The sequence below is a fragment of the Penicillium argentinense genome (assembly GCF_028826775.1).
Source record: "Penicillium argentinense strain IBT 30761 chromosome Unknown utg000009l_segment0_segment0, whole genome shotgun sequence".
NCBI lineage: Eukaryota > Fungi > Ascomycota > Eurotiomycetes > Eurotiales > Aspergillaceae > Penicillium > Penicillium argentinense.
The window spans coordinates 1,048,155-1,070,158 of NW_026622668.1; the positions used below are offsets into that span (position 1 = coordinate 1,048,155).

Genomic DNA, 22,004 nt, shown 5'->3' on the forward strand with positions numbered 1-22,004 from the left:
TCCAACATTACAACTGAGCCGGAAAACGTAGCCTCTTCGAGAGAGGAGTGAAGGCACAGATGTCTTGCCCTGGAGGCTGATGGGACGGTGTGTCGTTGAGACCTCGATGTGCCGGATCATTCCCGCTGTCATATCCGCCAACGCGAATACAAAGAGCTCTACAAGATATACAAAAGCGCAGAGGATGGTTACATACTACTCCAGCTTCCCGAGGATGAATTCGACATTGCAAAGGCCCAGGAAAAGATCGCTCTTGGGAAAAGATCTATTAGGATGAGGGCCGAAGTGAACCAGCGACTCTTCAACCCTACCTCGGCAATCGGGGACATCACGCGGATTCTGAAGTTGACTAAGGAAATCAAACATCTAAAACACAAGATCGAGGATGCAACCGGATCGGCCTCGGCACAGTCAGAAGATGAGGAACCAAAATACAAGATGGTCTATCGATCCATGCTAGTCCCGGATACGCCGTGGTCTGATCTTGGTCATATTGCAGAAGATTCCTATGTCAGGGCCTTGAAGCAAACTCTACACGGTATGGCTGACGGGTACTTGAAACGGTTCTATGAGATATGCCCGTCTCTCAAAGTCTCTGTCTTGACCATACAAGACCTCCACGAGGGACTTTTCAAGACAACCAGATGAAGGCGACCATGTCATACGTTATGTCCTTCGCGAATTCCTACTTTGGCAGGCCGACGAGGAAGCACTGTGGAAAGCACAGAACGGCAATATTGATCCCTTTCTTCGCAGCGTTCCCTGGAGTTTTGGAAGACGTGACTAAATTCTTCGAATTAATGGGAAGATCGGATATGCTCCATTTTGTGCGCGACGCAGTTTCTGACTACGTTGTATCGTGTGACGAATCTGGTACTCCTGATGAAGCATCTGCTGTTATACTAGGCGGCCCAGTTGTCACGGATCAGAAACGGCAGGCTATGACAGCCCACGGATGGGATATACTATACAGCTATTTTATCGACCTTGTTCACCGGACAACCATCGAAGAGTTCTGGTTTGGGTTCGAGGATTTGCTGCGCATCCAGCGCCTTATCGCACTAGGTAGATATAGCAAAAGTAATGACGATGCGATTGAGTGGGCGCTGAAAGATCATGTCCCTCGTGAAACCCCACTCTCTGTTATGTGTAGCTTCTTTCCGATTTCGAAGTGATTCTCGGACCCTCCGATTCCATCTATTGCCAATACAGACGGCATTACAACACAGAGACAATCCCGTTGTCATTTGGTCGGATGACAAAAGATGAACCGGCCGCAGAACGATTGGCCCAAGAGCTTGTCAATCGCGTTAATCGGTTTGTGGTTGTTGTCTACGACATGGAGGGCTTTCCAAAATTCTTCTCGCAAAATGACAAAGACGAAGAAGATCCTTGGGTTACTCGTAGGTGATCAGTTCGAAGTGACGAGAGCCTGGACGATGCGCCTTGGATAATTGAGTGGTCTCTCGCGAACATTAAACCGGACATGAATCTTGCCAGGGGGATCAAAGAGAGATGCTTGAGACGAGACTACTTGAAATTTGTCATCCTCGATCGAGCCCCGGCACAATATTTCACTCCTCAATGAGTCGTTGATATTCTAGCTCTGCTGGCCGGTGGTCCTGCTGCCCAGGTGCTTTTGGAGAAGGCGATCCGAGCCTCCATCCCAGACGAAGAACAGAACCGGTGGGTGCAATGCATTACCGATGAGGACTCACTACACCTGGATCCCAATATTGATGTCCTTCGATATGAATCGGAAGGCAATCGAACGCGTGCTAGGGATGTGTTGGAGAAGCAGCCGAACTTTTTCCGTGGTCTTCGCAAGAAGAAACTCTTTCATCGAGAATCGCGGACTATATTGAAAATTCTCTTTGACATGGAACAAAACAAGGTAATCACTATGCTCAAGTCGGCTGAGCCGCTACCTGGGTATCCCATCTTGCTACAAGGGACAGACATATGTTTAGATCTCTATATCAGCTATGACTTCAAGCCTTCGACTGAGAGGGCACTATTGAACCATAGCCCACCAGTAGAGCGATATTCGGACGTTTTCTTCGATTTTTCGAAAACGATCCAGGCCGACCACCCCAGTGCGATCTTCGCAAAGGCAGGATTCATATTTATTACTGTGCATGGCCCATGGCTCCACCAGAATACTTCCCGGCTCTTCCCTCAGCGGAAGGACATATTTCCAAGTGGAATGCATTGGCTTTTGATACGCCGTTTTCTTCTCAAATGTGGCAGAATCATATCAATACCGTGCTCAATGACAGGCTTTCGTTTGCTTGCTTCTGTCAGACTACCTTTGTCGTGTCAGCCAACGATGTGAGCAGTGCAAAGACAAACCTTAAGGCTTTGCTCGCGGTGATCAAGGAGCACGATTGGAAGATCTCGGTCCCAGGGCCCGAGGAGTGGACCACCGATATTGATAGCTTAGACCTTTGGACCATGTGGCAGGGTATGTCTCCAGCATTGTTGAAAGTGCCTACGCTTGAGCCTGTGCTTTGACCTATTTGTACATAGTACATCCTATAGATCCGCAAGACTGTGAGGTAATTCCAGCCAGTTCTCCCGAATGGTATATAATAGAGAACTCTTTTTCCTACCCTGTGATTCTATAGGACAAAACAACCAGCAAGTTATCGCTAAAGAAGATGGGCGACTGGGGCGACTGTGGATGAAGATACCCCGCAACCCAAAGTACCCAACTGCAGTGGAGGGGAACCTGCATGGTGGAGTCGCGAAGATCAGAAGCCACATGTCGGTTAGTGGCTGTTCTGAGGCTCTCGCAGACTTCTAGAATCGTTCGAAGCTTATCGTGCGTATCCAAATTGTTCATAATTTGGATTTTCATATTTTGGTTACCACGAAATTGTCAAAATACGGCACCCTAGGGTAGTGATTACACTATGTAACTAACTAGTTTTGCTATCTTCGAAGGTTAGGTGCTTATCAATCCAGTCAACAATTAGGGGAATATTCTCCCGACTGCTCGACAGTACATACCTTCTAGAAGTTAAAGATGCTTTTGTGATATCCTGTTGGGTAGTATCATGGGGGCGTTTTTTGAGTAATCCAGTGCTATTTATCTCTTCCTGTTTGCCAGAAGGACGATGGTAATTGACGGTGCTGTATATGGTCAGCCCACGGAGGAACCCGCCCATCCGGCGCAAGAACAGCGACAACCTTGGAAGCGACCTCGGCTGGCCCTGGCCATGGAGGAAAGTCTGGACTTGCCAATCAATCATCCATCGTCGCACATCGTTCAGAATCACCAGTAACTACTGCGTTCAAGTAGTGGTCGCCTGGAATGCTCATGCTTGAAGTACAAACAAGTGTGCACGTGGTAGCAGGTGGAACCCGTCATGTCGCCATCTCGACTTTTTTTTAGCGTGCCGATTCTCTCCCTTTCTCCCCCACCACTTCCCGATCCTCCCGATCCCTATACCAGACGATGTGATAGCCCTGCAGAATGCCGTGATCCCTTCCTCATGTCAACCATGCATCCCACTGTCGCCCGCGAGCTGGCGAAGCTCGACCCCGCGGTCCCTTTCCGCGCATCCTCCGACCACCTGCATCACACCTGGGCCAAGACCTTCTTCTCTCGACCGGAGCTTTACATTCGCCCTCAATCCATCCCGGAGATCCAGCAATTGGTGACTCTCGCCCGCCGCTGTCGCCGTCGTCTCGTCACCGTCGGCAGCGGCCACTCGCCCTCCGACCTCACCTGCACCTCGTCCTGGCTCGTCAACCTCGATGACTTCAACCGTATTCTGCACGTCGATCCCGATACCCACGCTGTCACTGTCGAGGCCGGCATTCGATTGAGTGGACTGGGGGCTCGACTCGAGAAGGAGTATGGGCTGACACTGGCAAACCTGGGGAGCATCGATAGTCAGTCAATAGCTGGTGTTATCGCGACGGGGACACATGGCAGTTCGCTCCGACACGGCCTGCTCTCGGAGTGCATCGAGTCCTTGAGCCTGGTCTTGCCAAATGGACAACTCGTGCGCTGCAGCGCGTTCAACAACCCGTCTCTCTTCCGCGCCGCCTTGGTGTCTCTGGGAGCACTCGGAATCGTCGTAGAGGTGACCTTCAAGGCTCGGCCGTCATTCAATATTGCCTGGCGCCAGGAGCGATACTCGTTGTCCCAGGTGCTGAAGGAATGGTCCAACGGACTGTGGAACTCACACGAATTCGTGCGTGTCTGGTGGCTTCCGTATGAGAAGGGAGCGATCGTCTGGCGAGCCGACAAGACCGACCAGCCGCTGCGCGAACCGCCGAGCAACTTCTACGGCGACTGGCTCGGGTATCACATCTACCGCAACCTGTTGGCGCTGTCGTCTTACTTCCCACGTATCCTTCCGTGGGTGGAATGGTTTGTTTTTGGAATGCAATATGGATTCCGGGCAGGATCAATTGTCACCGAGGCAGTTGAGCCCGCCCGCACTGGTCTGCTGATGAACTGTCTATATTCGCAATTCGTTAATGAATGGGCGCTGCCCCTCGAGGAGGGTCCCGAGGCCATTAGCCGTCTGTCGGCGTGGCTGCATGGGGACATGAAGACCGCGCGCATCCCCTTTTCCTCCAAGGGCCTGTGGGTGCATTGCCCCGTCGAGGTGCGAGTGTCAGACTCGACGGCGAACACGAATTTACGCCCTTTCCTCGACCCGACCTGCCACAACGGGCCCACGCTCTACTTGAATGCAACACTCTATCGCCCTTACCTTCGCGACCCGCCGTGCCGACGACGGTACTATGAAGCGTTCGAGTGGCTCATGCGGGACATGGGCGCCCGACCTCACTGGGCGAAAAACTTCAACGTCCTTGACTCCACCGAGCTTCATGACCTGTACGGCGAGGACATGGATGAATGGTTGGCGGTGCGGCAGGAGGTCGACCCCGAGGGCATGTTCCTCGGTGAATGGCACCAACGAAATCTTCCCCTGGTCGACAAGTCTCAGACTCCTGACCGAGGCGATCGCCTGCCTCTGCTGGAACGCGAGAGCGAACGTCGCCGCCTGCGCATCAGCGGCGCTGGTGACGGCATCGAGTGGGTTGGTGATCGCCGATGGGAGAATCACTCCGAATTCGGCACAAACGAGAAGGAAGACGAACCGACCCACGACGCCTCCGTGTCCAGTCCCACCACCGCCACGAGCGAAGAGAGCTTTGATTTGCTTGCAAAGGGTGAAGCGAGCATCTTGCTCCCCGATGCCAAACCCGCGTGAATGGCAGGAGACAGAATCGGGCCTCCAATGGGGCAAACAGCCCTCCACCATTTGGGGGTGGTCGGGTGAACGAGCCGACGTACCTGACGAGAAGATTACCGTTGACCTGCTGATTTCACGAACAATGCCGCCCCATTGGGCACGCGCCAGGCTTGTCATGCAGGGTGGATCACCTTGCCAATCTGCATTTTAGTGTTTTCTACCGTTCGCTCGGGTTAATCTGACAGGTTGGGCCTCGAAAGGGGGAAAAAGAAGAGAAGCGCAAGGACATGAAAACGGAGAAAGAAGGGGGCGCATTGATTTGATACCCCGTGAGTCATTGAGATCTGGTCGTTAGATAGAATCGTCGCCATATAGCACATACGGTTTTTCTGGCCTCGTGGTCTTCCTGCCCTCTTCATGGACCTGCGGGACACTAGTCGTAGCCTTGCATCTGCATCTTCTTCTCGGCTTCCCCCGGCAAAGGGCGTGCGCTCTGCACGGAATCAGTAGCGCTATTGTTTCGTTTGTTTCGAGCAACCGGGATTCTCCACCTGTCCGTTGCTGCCTCTCGCCTCCCACGCATATTACCCCTAGTATATTGCTACTAGTACCTACTAGTATAGTACTACTAGTACAGCGAATCCATCGAGTTTGATCAGCCTCGGGTTCAGCCCACCCGGTGTCTGCCGGGGTTTCGGGATGAAACCATTCCCTTTTGCTCATAGTCCCCCAAGAAAACGTAGCAGAACAACCCCAAAAATACACCGTAGATCAACAGCCGGTGGTCACACATGGAGCACGGGCTGTGTACAGGTTGGGAGCAGCCCTCAAGCTGTTGAGGAAGTGCATCTGAGATCAAGATCAACCGTTCTGATTAGGGCTGCGTCTTGGATGATCCTCCTCCTTCCAATCCTCCAATGTCCCCGGGGGATCTGATTTGGCGCATTGGCATTGTGCTCTGCTGCCTTGTTCCGCCTGTGTTTCCTCCGTTGGTACAAGAAGGGTACTGCTAAGCGTAGCTTACTCGGAGGGAGCCCTCAAGCAGTCGGCAGTCCCGAGGCTCACCTCAGCTGGCAGAACCACAGCCCGCGCGGACAGGATACCCCCCGAGTTTCCTGCGTACACCGGATGACGATGCCCAGCGCAGGCAGACCCTTGGAAATACGCCTGGAATACCCTCGGAGTACCATCGGTACGCCTCCAAGGCTCCCAGACGGGGTCACTGTCACTCGAACAGGAAAAATTGTGTCGTCTTTCGCCTTCTCTTCCCCCTGCAGACCAAATGACAACCACCCCCGTCACTATCATGCCCCGGGATCACCCATGGCCAAGAACATATCACGCCGTACCACGTTTCTGTGCATTCGCTGCAAGGATATCAGGTGATTTTATCGAAGGTCACTGGCAAAACCCACCACCGCATGGGCCTACGCTGTCAGCGCGCACAATCAAAAGGCCAACAGCAACGGACGAAACCCGTAACCACCAGTAAGGCCTGAGTCGCCTTTAGCCGCTTGGATCGCACGTGTTGACCCTGGCAACGGTGTGACAAGACGTTACGCCATCGCGATTGCCCCACGGACAAATCACCAAGTCTGCTCCAGTCCCATCAAGTGGCTGTCGCTCCGCTGCTGCCCAAACGGACCGGGGCGTTCTTCCTCTACTGTATACGCCCGCTCCCAGAGATCCACCAGACGGCTCGGACCGTGCTCATCTTAGTGCGGTGGGTACGACGAGGACCGGTGCGTGTCCTCCGTACTTCCTGTCCCCGTCCCTCCGCAAGGTCAAGCTGGAAGGAAGCGTCCGCTGGGTTCCACTCATTGGAGCGCGGGGATCCCTGCGTCGTACCTCCCACAGCCACAGGATGTCGCGAGACATCGAACGGTCCCCCGGTTGTCTTTCTGACAGACCGCTCCACGTCACCCTCCGGTATCTATACCCTCCCCCTCTGTCGCGGGGCATGATCATCCCACGCTGATGCGGTGCGGGGCCTCTTGGAGGAGAGAGGGGAGACCAGACGAGGAGGGGGTTTTGACTGAGGGGGTTGGCCCCGGCTTCTCTTTGCACCACGCCTTGATAATCATGATATCAACCCCGGGGAAGGGATCTGTACCGGCGGCTGAAGTCCTCGGGGTTCCATATCACCCACCCCACCTGCTCCATTCTCCTGCAGGCCAGAAAGAGCTTCTGACCTTTCGAAAACCCGGCTCTTGTTCTGCGATTTTATTTTGCTTTTTTGACAATCCACCTCCTCTTTCCATTCCCCGATCTTCTGGCCTTTTCGCTCCATTGCCTTGGACCTTGTATCCTCAAGTGTTTTGTACTGCACAAATAGCCATGTCGTGGCAACCGAAACTTCGCCCCAAGGGCTTTCCTCATACCATCGATGACTTTGCCGTGGCCTCGCTGTCGGAGCTGGAACACCGTTCGAGGACGGGAGAGGATAAGCGGGACCAACGCGTCTTCCGGGTCAAGCGAAAGCATGTCCTCAAGGCATGCGATCGTTGTCGCGTGAAGAAGACAAAGGTGAGTTGACAATTTTGTTCCTATCCTGCATTATGAAAAAGAAAATCTTTTAAAAAAAGTTTGATTATTCAGTGTGACGGGAAACAGCCTTGCAACCGCTGCTCGGTATACAACCACCCGTGTCTTTTCCGTGAAAGGAAAGCAACTCAAACCAAGGTCTACTCTCGAGGGTGAGTACTGAATATTACCATTGTCTATACAAGAATGCGCACTTAACCAAAAAATTCTCTTTGGACTTCAGGTTCGTCGAGATGCTTGAATCACATCATTCTTTGGTCGTCAAAGCCCTGCAGAAGCTATATAAATTCTGCATCAACAATGAAGGGTTCCCGGGCGAGCCACTCGCAGACGCGCCAGATGGCTACCCTCTGACCCATGCAATCCTCGATCGCTTAGGACTCATCAAGCAAGCCGAGGAAAACGCAGATGAGCCAGACGAGGATACAGAGGACTTGAGATATCTACGGCTATTGTCCACATCAACGGAGTGCAGTGCTACTGCAGAGCCATCTCCCGAGCCTACAACTCCCCCAGAGCCCTCGCCAACAACGATTTCACGGCCGTCCGTCTGCAACTCAGTTCCTACTCCTATCACAGGACGAAGCAATATTGGATGGCAGCTGCAATGGGATCTGCAGTCTGTGCCCTCGGCGAACTACAATTACACCGACACCGGATACCAGGACATGGTGTCGATTCCGCGGTCCTCAATACCCGGGACAGAGCTAGGCGCCAGTGATATCCCACCTCACGTCCGTGTCGGAGCTTCATCCTCTGCCCCTACGGCTCATTCTCATGATCACACGTTTGGCTATTTCCTCGATGCAGCTTGCAACTCGGCAGATGGTCAGCCCGATGTCAAACCTGCGGTTAGACTACATTCCGGGATCATGCCTGAGACACACACTCAACAAATGAGTAACCTGTCCAGTGACATGTTGAGCGACTTCCAGTACCAGGCCCAGGACTCGGGCTTCTATCCTGGGTTTGCGTCAGGGTGGGCATTCCCTTCTGGCAAGATGGACGAGTACTGAGCCTTCTTCTGGCGTTTCAACTCTCCTCCATCGGATCTTCTTTGGACTTGGCTGCTGGGCAGCCCTATAGCCTCTTTCGCTTCTTATCTATATTTCCATACTTTCTTCTTTTTTTTTCGGTTCTATCCATTCTATTCTCTCTCCCTTCTCGACTTTCACTTGAAATTGCAGTGCGAGAAGGCACTTCATTCTACCTATCCTCCTCACAGCCCTATCAGCCCATCTCCCATCGGAGCTCGGAGGTTAGCTAATCGACAGGCTCAACGGAGTTATTACTGCAGGGCAGATATCCCACCCCGGGGCACGCATGCATGTGGCAGAATTTGTTCATGTCCTTGCCCTTCTTTACTCTGTGCATCTCATTCCGGCTTTCATACCCCTCCACCCTTCCATCCCCTTGTTTTCCTCATCTCATTCCCCATCTAGTTTGAGATACGAGACACAACCCAGTCCCATAAATTCAGGTACTCTTTGCCTATCCTGGTACCCATCAGGTAGAATTGTGTTTGTGCTTGTGCTTATAGACGCGCGTCTTAGAAGGCAAAAAAGGGGCGTTAAGGATTTGTTATTTGGCGCAAAGCAAATCGTGTACCTCTCACCATTTTACTACATCACTAACGATTCCCACGAATCATATCATGTATCTAGGAAAATAGACAGTCCCAGGGTTCGAAGACGGGGTCAACCCAGTCTTCTTCGCCTCGGGTCAAATCCCAAGCACCAAGTTCCTGCTTCTTCAGCTACACTAAAGCTCTGATCTATGACAGGGAGCTTGGGGCCACAACAAGACACAGACGGGGATGGCCGTGTAAGTCATAAGCATCAGAATAGGCAAAATTCCATCTCCAGGACACCGAACCAACCCAATCACCGTATTCACTCCATTTGCCAACCAGGAGCACGGGCAATGCTAGCACCGCCTCAGGTAGGTGAGCATGCTTGTCTTGATGGTCGTGACAGCCAAGGTTGAAGCGCTTGTTACACACTACGCGCGGAGACTCCATCCGCAGGCGAGTCAGGTGTACAGCCCAGACTCTGGGGTCCGAGCTAGGAGGTCAGTGGTTATATTTGATTACCCGATGCGTATTGTAGATGGAACCTTTGGTATTCCCACGTCTATTCCCCGTGGTAGACGAATGCGATAGATGAACATACAAGAGGGACACTGGAGAGAATCCCATGACGAGAGGCAAAATATATGAGAGATCAAGGAATCAAGGACACCCCCGAAGATACCTGAAGCGGGAAAAGGGAAAAAAGTAAAGAAAAAGAAATGAAACCAGAAATAATGAGCTAAAATGTGTTGAAAGAGTTGAACAAGTGATGAACAGGAGCCTTGAGATAAATGCCCTCTAGGTAGCACAGTCCCCGATACAATTCATCAATCAACGCAAGTCAAATGCGATCAATCCTCATCCTCCGTTTCCGTGTTGGTGTCGCTGGTATCGCCTGCATCGCCGTCGGTGTCACTCTCATCACTGGAGTCGTCGGAAGCCTTCCTGGTCTTCTTCTTCGGGGGTTGGCCGGTCTTCAGCGCGTGCATCTGACCGGCAATAGAGTCTAGACAATAAAAAATATTAGTATTAGAGTTTCGCTTTTTCGGTGAACATCATTGCAGCGGAATCAAACTTACCCTCATCCGGTTCGCTAATGTCGTCTTCTTCTTCCAAGGCAGCCGCCTTGGCGGGGTCCTCAATATGCAGCGTCACGTCCATCTTGGCATCGAGACCCATATAGCTGTCACAAACCATGTGCATGACAAAGTTAAAGTCACCAACCTGTGGCGGGGCCTGGAATTGCATCTTCAGTGTCTGGACGTTGAAGGTGGGCTTGCCGGCCTCGTCGATGATTGGTTTGTCGAAAGTAGTAAAGGTGAAGGGGGGAACGGCCATCTTGCCTTGTTTGCCATCGGCCAGGAAGATGTGCCAGCGGGGGGAGTGGTCCCGGGCAAAGTAGGGGGCGTGAGCCAGAGGCGGTTGGATGGTCTCGACCTTGTTCTCAACCTTCTTGCCATCCACAAGCTTGGTGGTGCGGTTCTTGGCCGGCTTGCGGCCCATAAGTGCATCCAAGTCATCCTCATCCGGATCAATGTCCTCGAGGTCAAGTTCGTCGACAGCCGGCACATTCGTGCAGCCCGGCGGGACGAATCGAGCCTTCACAACCAGTTGTACCAGACTGCTGGGTGTGATCACCTTCTCTCCCATAACCTTAAAGAACGCCTTGGAGACTTCCAGAACGGGCAGTTGTTGTGCAACCGAGATGGCATCGGTATACTGCTTCTCAGACAGGAGACCAGCGCCAACAACGAGTTTGCGGCGTTCAGCATCGGGAATCTTCATGAAATTCTGGACATTGATGTGGTTCTTGGCATTCTCCCCTTCCACAGATTTAACGACAGCATCTGTGAAGTTGGGGAGCTGCAAAAGTGGCGATGAGCCTGGAGGCACAGCCTGGATCAAGTTCTGAGAAGTTTGGAAAGAACCAAGAATAGGTCGAAGATTGCCGAAAGCCAAAGAAATCGCGGTGAAGGCTTCATCCAAAGCAAGAGCGATAGGAGCCGCTTCATACTTTTCTGCAAATTTCCCAAATTCGTTAGCATTTTCTCTAACGGTGTGTGCAATGCCGACGCAATCTTACCAGAATTCAGAGAAGTATCATCCAGGTCTATTCTACCAAGATAGGCCCACAACAGAGCCAAAGTCTTTCGGCGTGTCGAGTTATCCAGTTTCTTGAGATTCTCACGGTCCTTGGTGGACAAAAAAGAAGAATTTTCAGACAAAACCTTCTTTTCCAGCTTGGCCAAACCGGCTTCAGCTTGGGCGCCCTTCAGCATATCCTTGAACTCCTCACCAGAAGACAAAGCGTTCACAATGCCACCATCCGTGATGTCGTCCTTGTACTCGCGGAAGATGTTTCCGGCACTGGCGACAAGAACACGCTCCTTGGTGTATCGCTGCGAGCCGTACCACCACTTTCCAACGATGTAAGGCAGGAGAACGCCGAGAAGAGCGCCATAGACTAGCAAGACATACTTGCCATTGCCCTCCATCACAATGAGCTTGGGAAGGGCAATACCAATGCTGAAGCTCTGCTTGCCGTCGGGATGGCCATATTGAAGGTAGTTGTTGCGGATTTCCTCGTCAGTGAGAGCCTTGTAAGCCTTGGTGAGCTCAACAAAGCGCTCGTTCAGCGATTCCATGGTCTCATTCTTGGCGGGGTCAGGGCGGATTTTATCGGGGTGGTAGATCAGAGAGAGACGCTTATAGTGGCGAGAAATAGCTTTCTCGTCGGCGCTCTATTTCAAAGAAATTCGTTAGCACAGCGTCATCATGGGAATATTTCTCGACATGTGCGCCGAGGGGCCACAAAACATACCCGTGAGATGCCCAAAACATCGTATGGATCGTACACCTTCGCGGTTGTCCTGGCGGTCACAAGAATCAAGTAAATCATCCACGCCATCACAAGGTATCCGAGAATGACGGTAATGATGCGCTTAATTCTGCGCTCCTTGCGCAGACGCTTGCGCTTCTGCGCCTCGACCAGGTCGGCATGTTGTGGTTTAAAGTTCGACTTGATGCGAGGAGCGGTGTTTTCAAGATCTTGCAGACGGTAAATTTTAGTCAGAGCGCGTCGGTTGAAAGCGGAAATAATTGATTCCCAGAACTCACCTTTGCTTGGACGGAGGAGGTTGTAGGTAAGAGGGAGAGTGACCAGGCCGCTCAAGGTCAGGATGAAAAAGGGAAAAAATTGTCCCTGAAAACACGTAAAGTGTCGCTGTCAGCATAGATTTTAAAAAAAATTTCTGCCAATGTAGTCCTCACCTGTTCATCATAGGTGTAATCTGATGACATGTTGCGGCGAGATTAGGGCGACAGCGGTTGCCGCCGCGGTATTGAAGGATCGAGAGGGGCAGAGCTTTTGGCGAAAGAGCAGGCGTCGGCCGTTGGTCAGTATTGCAAAGCGAAGAAGAGTTTAAACCATGGAGACCGAGGGAATGGCCGAGAAACAAAGGAGCGATGAAGGGGAGTATCCACGCACTTCCTGATCTGGTGATGACCGTGTCCTCAAGCAACTTCACCGCCTTCGGCAGTTCCTTTTCGCGGCGCAGGCGGTGAGACCCTTAACTTTTTCGAATAATCTGGGTCACGTGACTAGATTTGAATCGCATAACGTGGATCACATGGATCACTGCCCCAGGCCACAGTGTATTGGGCCAAGTAAATAGTTAACTAACTAGATCTGACTAGTTTTTAGGACTACTAGAGGCATGCATCTACGGAAAATGTGTGATTGATGAAGATAATTTCTCAGAATTTCTGGGAGCTAACAGTATATACAGGCTACTGGAATTTACAGCAATACCCAGTTATTTACCCCTCAGAATTAAATGTATTGTCCGTCGAATGCCACTATAAGCGGCTGCCAGGTACATCCACCCCTCGCAGGGGTGGATAAAACAGAACAGATCTGCGGGCTTGGGATCATCATCAGGCTCCCTCGTGAGGCCCGGATAGGTCCTCGAGCGTCAACAACCGATCACTCAGTCGGACGCGAGTTCAACTATCCTGAGCCGGGGCGAGAAACGCATGAGTCATTCTCCAAGGGCGCAAAACCGCGGACCTGGATCCACATGGCCGGGTCAAGAAGGACCAATCCGATACCCTCAGGGGCGTATCTTCATTGCTACAAGTCGGGGACCCGCGTGACTCCATGGGATCAGGTGTTCTGGGTTGTGTAGGCGCGCTGTGGTTGGCGAGGAACGAATTGACACTAACCCGGGGCAGTGAGTTCCGTAGCCATGTTTCGGCGGTGTTTTTGTTTTCATAGATGCAAATCATAAAATCATCGCAGTCGAGAAAAGAGATTTCGTTTCTTTTTTGTGATGGGGATGAAATGGCCCCGGCTGGATCATGGACCGCATTGTTCAATCTCCGAGAGTGCTGTTGCGTGTACTGTGGAGATGAGTCAGAGATTGAACGATATCACAAATTTGACAAAGCCGGAGGTACTAACGAGTCGATATAATCGAGTCCACCAAAATACTCCAGCATGCGGTAGCAGAGACCCACGTCGTCGCCAGGCTCGCCGCCAAAGAGACGACACTGCTCGGCTTCCAATCCGCCACTTTCCCGCGGGGCGTTCTCACGGATCTGCCAGGCCGTATACCCATAGTGCCAAGTCGGGGCAAGGTGTGCGGGAGCCGGCGATCCAAGTGAAATACATGAAGCAGGTTGATAGCTCGTGGCGGGCAGCTCCGATAATATAGATTGGGGCGGCCAAATGGATGATGTGGCCAACAATGGCGAGCCTAGAGTATGGAAGACTGTCGAAGCCGGTATATCTTGACTAGCGGTGTTTCGATTGCGGGAGCGAGGGCGTGTTCGGCGTCGGTTGTGTCTCTGGCCCATCCTCAAGGGGTCGTGCAAGCTGGGACTGGAAGGAGCTATCCCCAGCCGGGTATCGAGGAACAGAGAGCAAAAAGGACTTTTAGAGGTGGAGGGGAGCGACCATCACCCCCTGTAGAGGACGAGATGAGGTACTGAGCAAAAATCTCAGATCTGCTGCAGGGGTGGCCGGCTTCTTATACAGGATAGCCGGGTCCCCATAGAATGAGTCGGCGGGTGAGTCACTAATGGGCGAGCGACCCGCTTTTTTTGTCGGGAGTGCAAAGAGTGGAACCATCCAGAAGTCGATCATCTCATGGCTTTAAAAAATGGCGCCAAACCCTGGCGCTAGAGCTCGGAAAGGCGTGATGCGCTGCGTCAGTTATCAGTTGACTGACGCTATAGCCATCGCGTGATGGAGCTTCTACGAATCGATGACAAAAACCACGAGGGATTTGAAATGGCAATGAGGTGATGACTGACACCATTTTTTGGATTTTTATGTATCTTTTTTCCTATTTTTTTTCTTGTCTGTGCAGCGTGGAATTGGAATGCCTGAAACCAACAATAGAAAAAATCGAATCCAGGGATGACGTGAAAATCCTGCTCGGCCCTGACAGCTCTCCGATGCCGTTGGGCCAGCCCTGCCGTGCGGACCGAACGGAGATCGCATCAGGCAATGCGATCTCGGACTTAAAAGGGAAAAGGGCAAAAAAAAAAAAAAAAAAAAAAGAAAAAAGGAAAAAAAGCATAGGCCACTTCGGAGACACTCGCCGGGGTCCGAAAGCTGCGAGCTGAAAAATGAATCCGCGAAATTCCGTACGAGTCCCAGTCTTAGGGTAGAGTCGGCATTAGGACGCAGAACCTGCTTCTGGCGTCGAATTTCGCGTAGAGTTCGCTCCGGGACCTGAAGGCACCGCTCGATGCCCAAGACGCCAGCACTTGCTATGGTGGACCGGTCCACGTAGCTCGACGCTTCACACTGGAGCATTCCTGAAACCTCTGGGAGGTCCACCATAACATTCTTAGCCAGGGTTGACCGCCCATTCCTGGACAACCGAAACACACGTGGGCCCGTCAGAAGAAGGCAAACATCTTGATCTCGATGCTCTCCCTTGCTGCCAGCGTCTCCGAATTCGGCACCACAAACGCCGTGTGAGGCAGCGTCATGCTTCCTTCATCCGCCTGCTCGCTGTCGAATTGCGTGAAGATCAATGCTTCCTGTGGCTGCTGCTGCGCAAGATAATACCATTGTTGACTCGCATTGAACGCATACTTGCCCAGCTCATTCCACCCGGTTGGCAGCACGAGGCGGTTCGCGATGCGGTCATTCCGCCAGTCCAGCGTGGTCCAGTCACACACGGCGAGAGGGTCTCGCTGAACCGTCTTCAAGGGTCGCCAGACATTGATGGCCATGACCCGACGCTGCAACAGCTGCTCCCTTTCGTCTGCGTCCGGGATCACCGACTCCAGGTTGCGCAGCGCACCCGCAGGCGTAAAGTCGGAATGCACGCTATGCGCAGGGGCGCGGTTATTCGCAAGCAAGCCCTCATCGACACTGAAGCATCGCACTCGATGGGTGAAAGAGACAGTTCTCGTGGCGCCAGTTCTGGACCCGATGATCAGCAACCCTCGTTCCAGATGAAATTAACGCATTCCTCCTCGAGGTCTAGACACTCACAGCTGCCGTACAAGGGCCTCCGTCCTGGGTATAATTACAGTCTCCACATGGCTCGGCTCTGCCGCACCCTCGAGCTCGGGCATGTCGTTCCACACATACTGAAACCCATTCTGTTCCAGACTAAACAGCTTCTCCTGACCCCGAAGGTCCTTCACCAGCACAGTCCGACTCTCGTTGAGTTTTTTCAATGATTCCAGACACACCTCGGGCTTGGCTTTGGTGAAGTCTACCTCCAGATTCTGGCACTTAAGTCTCTTGCAAAAGACCAACTCGGCTTCCACATCTTTGATCTGAGTCATTGTGCAGTGTTGATTTGCTTCCAAAACGCAGGCAGCTTCTTAGTATTGATCGAAAGTGTGGCGATGCAGCGTTGGAATGTAGTAAGTGCCGCAGATGCCCTCCAGGATACCATCCTGCGGGGAACCACGAGTATTTGAGCTGGTCAAAAGAGAATGTCGGCCATCCTCTCATCCGATTGAAATGCATAACTCGGTGGGTTCCTGGGCACACCACACTTGATGAATGGACACATTTGACTCTTGGACCGCATGCACTGGGCCCAGTCTTGCCTCATTGAGGAGAAAATGCGAATACGAAGCCGAAGCCGAATCCGAGAATGTCGTCGTTTAATGCAAAGATCGCTGGTCAACAGTGGGCACTGATCGTTCATTAGGAACACTAAGCTCCGCAAGATCTAACTTTGAATTCAGCGTTGAGACATGTAGGACCAGAAGGCCTAGGCTTCTAGATGAATTCTTCACGTTATGCTTCCTCTTCGCGTATAACTCGCTTATAACTTGTGTCGTTCAAAAAATGCTTTCGAAATATTGTAGCCCGAAAAATTTTGTACCTGGGGTACGTGGGGTACTTCATATACATTATACTATGCGATCTATGTCGCTCAAGTTCTACGCAGACCCACGAATAACCGCAAGCATCTCTTCGCCCTTGGGCGCGGTGGTAAGGTTCTCATAGCCATTGGTGGTCACCAGGATGTCATCCTCGATCCGCACGCCGCCAATCGGCACGTATTTTTCGGCAACATCAAAATCGATATATTTGGCGAATGGCTGCTTTCGCGCATTCGCAAGAGCCAGCGGTGAGAAGTAGAGGCCAGGCTCCACAGTCACCACCATGCCCTCTTCCAGCAGGGGCGCGGAGACGGTGCAAGGTGAAAGACTGGCAGTTGCATTCAAGACCGGGCCATATTGCTCCTGGTCAAAGTCTGGGTGCATCGCCATGATTGAAGACTCGGAGACATCGTGGACTTCGAGTCCGACATGATGGCCAAGCCCATGTGGGAAGAAGACCTTTGAGGCGCCTGATGCTCGGATTTCCGAATGCTTGCCGCCTTTGAGGACACCGAGAGTCAAAAGCCCATCAATGGCAATATCATGGGCCAGGTCATGCAGAGACAGGAAACGCGTTCCTCTCCGAATCTGCTTGATACATTCCTCCTGCATACGCTCAACCAATCTATAAATGTCCCGGACATACGAGTTGGGCCACTCCCCAGAGAGCGGAAATGTCCGCGTCACATCACTGGCGTAGCAGCTCCATTCGGCTCCAGCATCGAGACACACAAGAGGCTTCTTGTAGAGAGACTCATTATTCCGGTCATAGTGGAGAACAGCCGCGTTCGGGCCGGATGCCGCGATGATCTGATACGCTTGATTCCGAGCGCCATGAGAGATGCAAGTTTCGAGGAACAACCCTTCGATCTCCGACTCATTCGTCATCTTCTGGATGCTTTCCAAGATCCTCCGATGTGCTAGTCCCGACACTTTATTGGCTTGGCGGATCATGCGAATCTCGTATTCGTCCTTGACACCTCGAGCCGCATTCATGGCGGGCATGAGTTGCTTCGTGTCCAGAGGGAGCTCTGTCGGTAGCCCTTCAGGTATTTCCGACTTGTGCACCACATACAAGGCGCTGTTCTGGACTCGCTGGCTCAACCATGACTCCAATTCCGGCTTCAGCGATGACTGATAGAGAACCCGATCAACATTGTATCGATCCTGGGCATCCTTGCGCGAAAGGGTCGGTCCCATCCAGATCGCCCGGTGCAGATCAAAGTCCGGCACGTAGAGCGTCAATATATCCAATGCGACATCGTATGTTAAAGAGCAGTCGGGCTCATCCACGCCACTGAGATAATAGAAGTATCGTCGCTGTCGGAACGGTCGCGATTGGTCGGAGTCGCGCCAATTTACGGTGGGTTGACCGGCGAGAAAGATCAGGCCATGCGAGACGCCGAGTTTGCGTGCGACCTTGCGCGCGTGCTGTTTGGCTGTGCCAGGGAGACAATACGATCAGCTCCAGTGTCGGCAGGAAGATCACCGGTCGGGACGGAACTAGCGATCGCGAAGGGGGAATAGTTCGCCAAAAGGCACGAAGGTTTTGGACAGGTCGTCTCACGGCCTTGCGGAACCCTATCTAGCCCAGAAGGAGAGGAAAGCGAGGCTTACCAGGGTATTTATCGAGGGAGGTGCCAGAGACCGCAATGCGGATCCGGTAGGAGTCGACGGAGTTGATGATCACATCGGGCCCCAAGGAGTTCGCGCCGCCAGGAGTGTGGGATTTGGCACGCATGATCCGATCGAGGCTCGAGGCTCGAAGCTCGGGTCTCGTGAAAAGAACAGGGAGAAGGAAGCGAGTAGAGGGGTCACTTTCCCGTCCAAGTAAGGGAGCCACGAGGGGTAGAGGGGAAAAGAGGAGCGAAGGAGGCTTATCCTGAGTAGGGATGGCCTGTACAACCGCCTGATACCGCCATCCATGGACGATTTGGAGAACAGGCCCAGGCGCAACTGGGACTCAAAGACAGGACGCGAGACCGAATTTGCCTTGCAGGCGGCCCTAGTCGTGTCTAGCGAGGAACCGTCGGTATAATAACCTGAATGCCCATACTTGCCTAGGCCGAAGATACATTAGCACAGCCTGGACCGCAAGCGTCTTAGATAACCCAGGGCGCTTTTATCCGCCTCCGTCGCCCACTCCGACGTATCTCACCTCCTCCACCACTTTACCCTCTCCGTTGTTTCTGCCTCGACGACCGTTCCTTCTGGTGTTTTCTTCTGCTTGATACCCTCGTCTTTCTCTCTCGGTCAATGAACGATGCAGGGCCCTGAGGCATCGAGCCCCGGTGCGCTCGCTGGCCTTCCCTCAACTCTCAGCACAGTGATAGGCACCCCGACGACGTCACCGCTCGACCTCGTCGCTTCGTCCGTCCCAACCGCCGACCAAACCCCCGGCGCTCTATCGCAACAACAACTCCAGAACAATCTGCAGCATGTTCTCTCGACTTTGTCCTCCGATTACGAAAATGGCCGCGCACTTGCCGCCGGTGGCAACTCCTCCGGCTCGACCGGCAAAGGTATCCTGATTGGGATCCTGTCCGCCTTTGGCTCGGCAGCCATCGCCTTTATCGTTCTCGCGATCTTTTTCTTCTTCAAGTATACCCGCCGCGGCCGGATTCTGCTCGATCGCATTGGTCGACCCGGCGAATTCGACGATGAGCAGGCGTTTGCGCGGGAGGAGGAGGCGGCTCTGGAGGGCATGGATGACCTGTCGCGATCGGAATATCTTCGAGCAAAAGGTGAGCTTGTCGAAACTAGATATTCTGCGATGGGCGTGGATTTGAATCGCAATTCTAACCATCCACCTCAGCCTTCGTTCAAGCCAATCCGCCCGAATCTATGCAAACCGACATTTCTCTGTCACAATTCCTTGCCATCCAAGAAAAGGGCGTCTCCGCTTGGGAATTCCAGCCGGAACTGGAGATTGCAAACTGTTTTGTCGAAGGACGCACGGAAATTGAATTCTTCGATTCCGAGTGCAGTGTGCAGACCAATCTTCCCATTCCGAAACAGAATGAGGTCTACTACTGGGAAGCCAAGATCTACGACAAACCGGAGTCAACAATGATTGGTGTCGGCCTTACAACCAAGCCTTACCCTCTTTTCCGAATGCCTGGTATGTTTACTCCTCGCCTCTGTGGTCCCGTGATGACCGTAAGGTCTATACCCTGGGCTAGGCAGCATAGCTAATATCTGTTCAGGCTTCCACAAAACCTCCGTCGCCTATGAATCTACAGGTCACCGCAGACACAACCAGCCATTTGCCCCGACTCCATACGGGCCACCGCTTTCTCAAGGCGACGTCATTGGAGTTGGCTACCGACCCCGATCGGGTACTATCTTCTTCACTCGCAACGGCAAGAGGCTCGAAGATATCGCTCACAACTACCGCACTCAAAATTTGTTCCCCACCGTTGGGTCCAATGGCCCCTGCAGCGTTCATGTTAATTTTGGCCAAATGGGCTTCGTGTTTATCGAGGCTAATGTCAAGAAATGGGGCTTGGCCCCCATGACTGGCAGCCTGGCCCCGCCCCCACCCTACGGCAGCGAACAAGGCAGCATTCTACTCGAGTCGGGCCGTGAAAGCGCCGCCCAAATCTCGCAGCGCGTCTACCAGACCCACACTGCAAGAAGCTCAAGTGTTGGACTCCCTCAGGCAGTCAGCCCCGGTCCTATCCGTTCTCCCACCGACATTTCTCTTGCTCAATTGGCCCACATCCCTTCTAACGAAGACGCTGGTGAAGGGTCCAGTCGGATTGGGGATGCAGAAAGCAATCATCCTGCAACAGCGGGTGAAACTGATGATGACGGGGTCCCGCCTCCAGAATATTCGAGCCCCGGGAGTAGTCGCAGGGGCAGTGATGCCAGCCTGGAATTCCCCGCCAGGAACTCTGGCGAGTTGAGCTCCCCTCCGGCGAACCCCGAGCAGGCACCCCAGAATCTACCGAGCTATCAGGCTGCGGTGGACCGGGAAGAGAGCGACCACGACTAAATACTTGCGAGTCTCCCCGGCGGATTATTTAAACGTTCGCTCCTCATGAACATACTATGCCCTCACCACCGATGGGTTCCAAGCATCCCAAGAACGGCTGAGCCCTCATTCTCTCACTCTCACTCTCACTCTGCTCATTTCTTTGTTGTTTTGATTAGCGAGTCCACGGAATGGCGTTTTATAGCAATTTGGGAGGACTGGTCTATGGAATGTGCTTTTATCTTACTGGGTCTGGTGCTTTATTGTTTGGGCCGGAAATGGGGTTTGTGTTTTATCTTTCGACTCTGATTTTCTCATGAAGTCATGTACAGCGGGCTGCGAACCCTTCCCTCTTCATTCGCTTTACTTTCCCGCTCTTGCTGTATCCATTTACAAGGTTGGCAGCAGGTCTGTACATTCTGTCATCTAGCATCCTCATACCCCGGGGAGGCCCTGCTCCCAGCAATCATCGATAGTCTCTTAACTCGACTGGATCTTTTCTTCGAGGCACCTCATGTAGATTCTGTAGCCCTTGGTACCGTAGAAAAGCTAGCACACTACTAGTGTATACCACAAAATCAGCGTGGACTCGTGGTTGTTGCGTTGATGCATTGATGTGGTCCCGTAATATATTTTTGCCGGGGTCCTGAAAGAAATGTGATGTGACCTCACGAATTTATCAGTGTAATAACTCTTTGACGGCTTACAAAGTGATTGGGATCCACCTGCTGTTCTCTTTGTTGTCCGTGTGTGCCCAACATCTCTTTCAGCATCAATGATCGTTGCTATCTGGCTAAGTTTTGTCGAATTTCACAATATCTGCCACGGGGTATGAAGGGCATTGTTTTCTATGGTGTAATTGACCGATTGTCTTAGGCGATGGATCACATGTTCCAGGTCGTGGATTTGATGCATTTCAACAATCTCAAAGGATATTCGCTTAGTGTTCAATTCAGCGCTCAATTCAACAAAGAAAGTCAACGGCATAAAAAATGGAGCATTTGAATGGAGACATGCCTGCTCGTCGGCTGGCAACCGCTAGCGCCCATAGAAGCCGCCAAGCCGCCCCCAATATTCCCCAGACGCGCCCTTGTCTTCCTTTCAAGTTTCCAGCATTCCGAGCTTCGGCTCGAAACTGTCTGTTCGCTGGAAACCCCATAAGATCGCCCTCAGCTGCCCAGTCAACTGTCTCACCAGTTCCCAACATTTTCTCCACATCCGCCGAGGACCAGTCGTCATTGACCCCACAAGCCGCGCGCATCGCATCGATTTGCCCGAGCGATCAGCTGCGCCGCCGATATATTGCACCGGACTGGTTCTGCAGGCGCCG

The 22,004-nt window shown here is 52.5% G+C and overlaps 8 protein-coding genes across 8 annotated transcripts; 4 read left to right on the forward strand and 4 right to left on the reverse strand.

Annotated features, from left to right (window-relative positions):
- Positions 1–273: 273 nt before the first annotated feature.
- N7532_007993 (uncharacterized protein) lies at positions 274–2,806 on the forward strand (the record flags this gene model as incomplete). Its single annotated transcript, XM_056620485.1, has 6 exons — positions 274–551; positions 614–1,065; positions 1,230–1,403; positions 1,605–2,096; positions 2,159–2,464; positions 2,628–2,806. The coding sequence occupies 6 exons, from the start codon at positions 274–276 to the stop codon at positions 2,804–2,806; spliced, it is 1,881 nt and encodes a 626-aa protein (XP_056471291.1).
- A 700-nt stretch (positions 2,807–3,506) lies between these two features.
- On the forward strand, positions 3,507–5,237 carry N7532_007994 (D-arabinono-1,4-lactone oxidase; the record flags this gene model as incomplete). The annotated part of the gene is made up of 1 exon (XM_056620486.1): positions 3,507–5,237. The coding sequence occupies one exon, from the start codon at positions 3,507–3,509 to the stop codon at positions 5,235–5,237; it is 1,731 nt and encodes a 576-aa protein (XP_056471292.1).
- Positions 5,238–7,556: 2,319 nt separating this feature from the next.
- On the forward strand, positions 7,557–8,779 carry N7532_007995 (Zn(II)2Cys6 transcription factor domain-containing protein; the record flags this gene model as incomplete). Its single annotated transcript, XM_056620487.1, has 3 exons — positions 7,557–7,745; positions 7,818–7,915; positions 7,987–8,779. The coding sequence occupies 3 exons, from the start codon at positions 7,557–7,559 to the stop codon at positions 8,777–8,779; spliced, it is 1,080 nt and encodes a 359-aa protein (XP_056471293.1).
- A 1,405-nt stretch (positions 8,780–10,184) lies between these two features.
- N7532_007996 (J domain-containing protein) lies at positions 10,185–12,633 on the reverse strand (the record flags this gene model as incomplete). Its single annotated transcript, XM_056620488.1, has 5 exons — positions 10,185–10,339; positions 10,413–11,351; positions 11,417–12,074; positions 12,155–12,535; positions 12,604–12,633. The coding sequence occupies 5 exons, from the start codon at positions 12,631–12,633 to the stop codon at positions 10,185–10,187; spliced, it is 2,163 nt and encodes a 720-aa protein (XP_056471294.1).
- Positions 12,634–13,706: 1,073 nt separating this feature from the next.
- On the reverse strand, positions 13,707–14,190 carry N7532_007997 (uncharacterized protein; the record flags this gene model as incomplete). Its single annotated transcript, XM_056620489.1, has 2 exons — positions 13,707–13,734; positions 13,796–14,190. 2 exons carry the CDS (start codon positions 14,188–14,190, stop codon positions 13,707–13,709), a joined length of 423 nt encoding a protein of 140 aa, XP_056471295.1.
- Positions 14,191–15,243: 1,053 nt separating this feature from the next.
- On the reverse strand, positions 15,244–16,146 carry N7532_007998 (uncharacterized protein; the record flags this gene model as incomplete). The annotated part of the gene is made up of 2 exons (XM_056620490.1): positions 15,244–15,775; positions 15,848–16,146. 2 exons carry the CDS (start codon positions 16,144–16,146, stop codon positions 15,244–15,246), a joined length of 831 nt encoding a protein of 276 aa, XP_056471296.1.
- Positions 16,147–16,755: 609 nt separating this feature from the next.
- Positions 16,756–18,439, reverse strand: N7532_007999 (aminopeptidase P family protein; the record flags this gene model as incomplete). The annotated part of the gene is made up of 2 exons (XM_056620491.1): positions 16,756–18,137; positions 18,316–18,439. The coding sequence occupies 2 exons, from the start codon at positions 18,437–18,439 to the stop codon at positions 16,756–16,758; spliced, it is 1,506 nt and encodes a 501-aa protein (XP_056471297.1).
- Positions 18,440–18,961: 522 nt separating this feature from the next.
- On the forward strand, positions 18,962–20,695 carry N7532_008000 (SSH4 family protein; the record flags this gene model as incomplete). Its single annotated transcript, XM_056620492.1, has 3 exons — positions 18,962–19,442; positions 19,514–19,819; positions 19,905–20,695. 3 exons carry the CDS (start codon positions 18,962–18,964, stop codon positions 20,693–20,695), a joined length of 1,578 nt encoding a protein of 525 aa, XP_056471298.1.
- Positions 20,696–22,004: the final 1,309 nt, after the last annotated feature.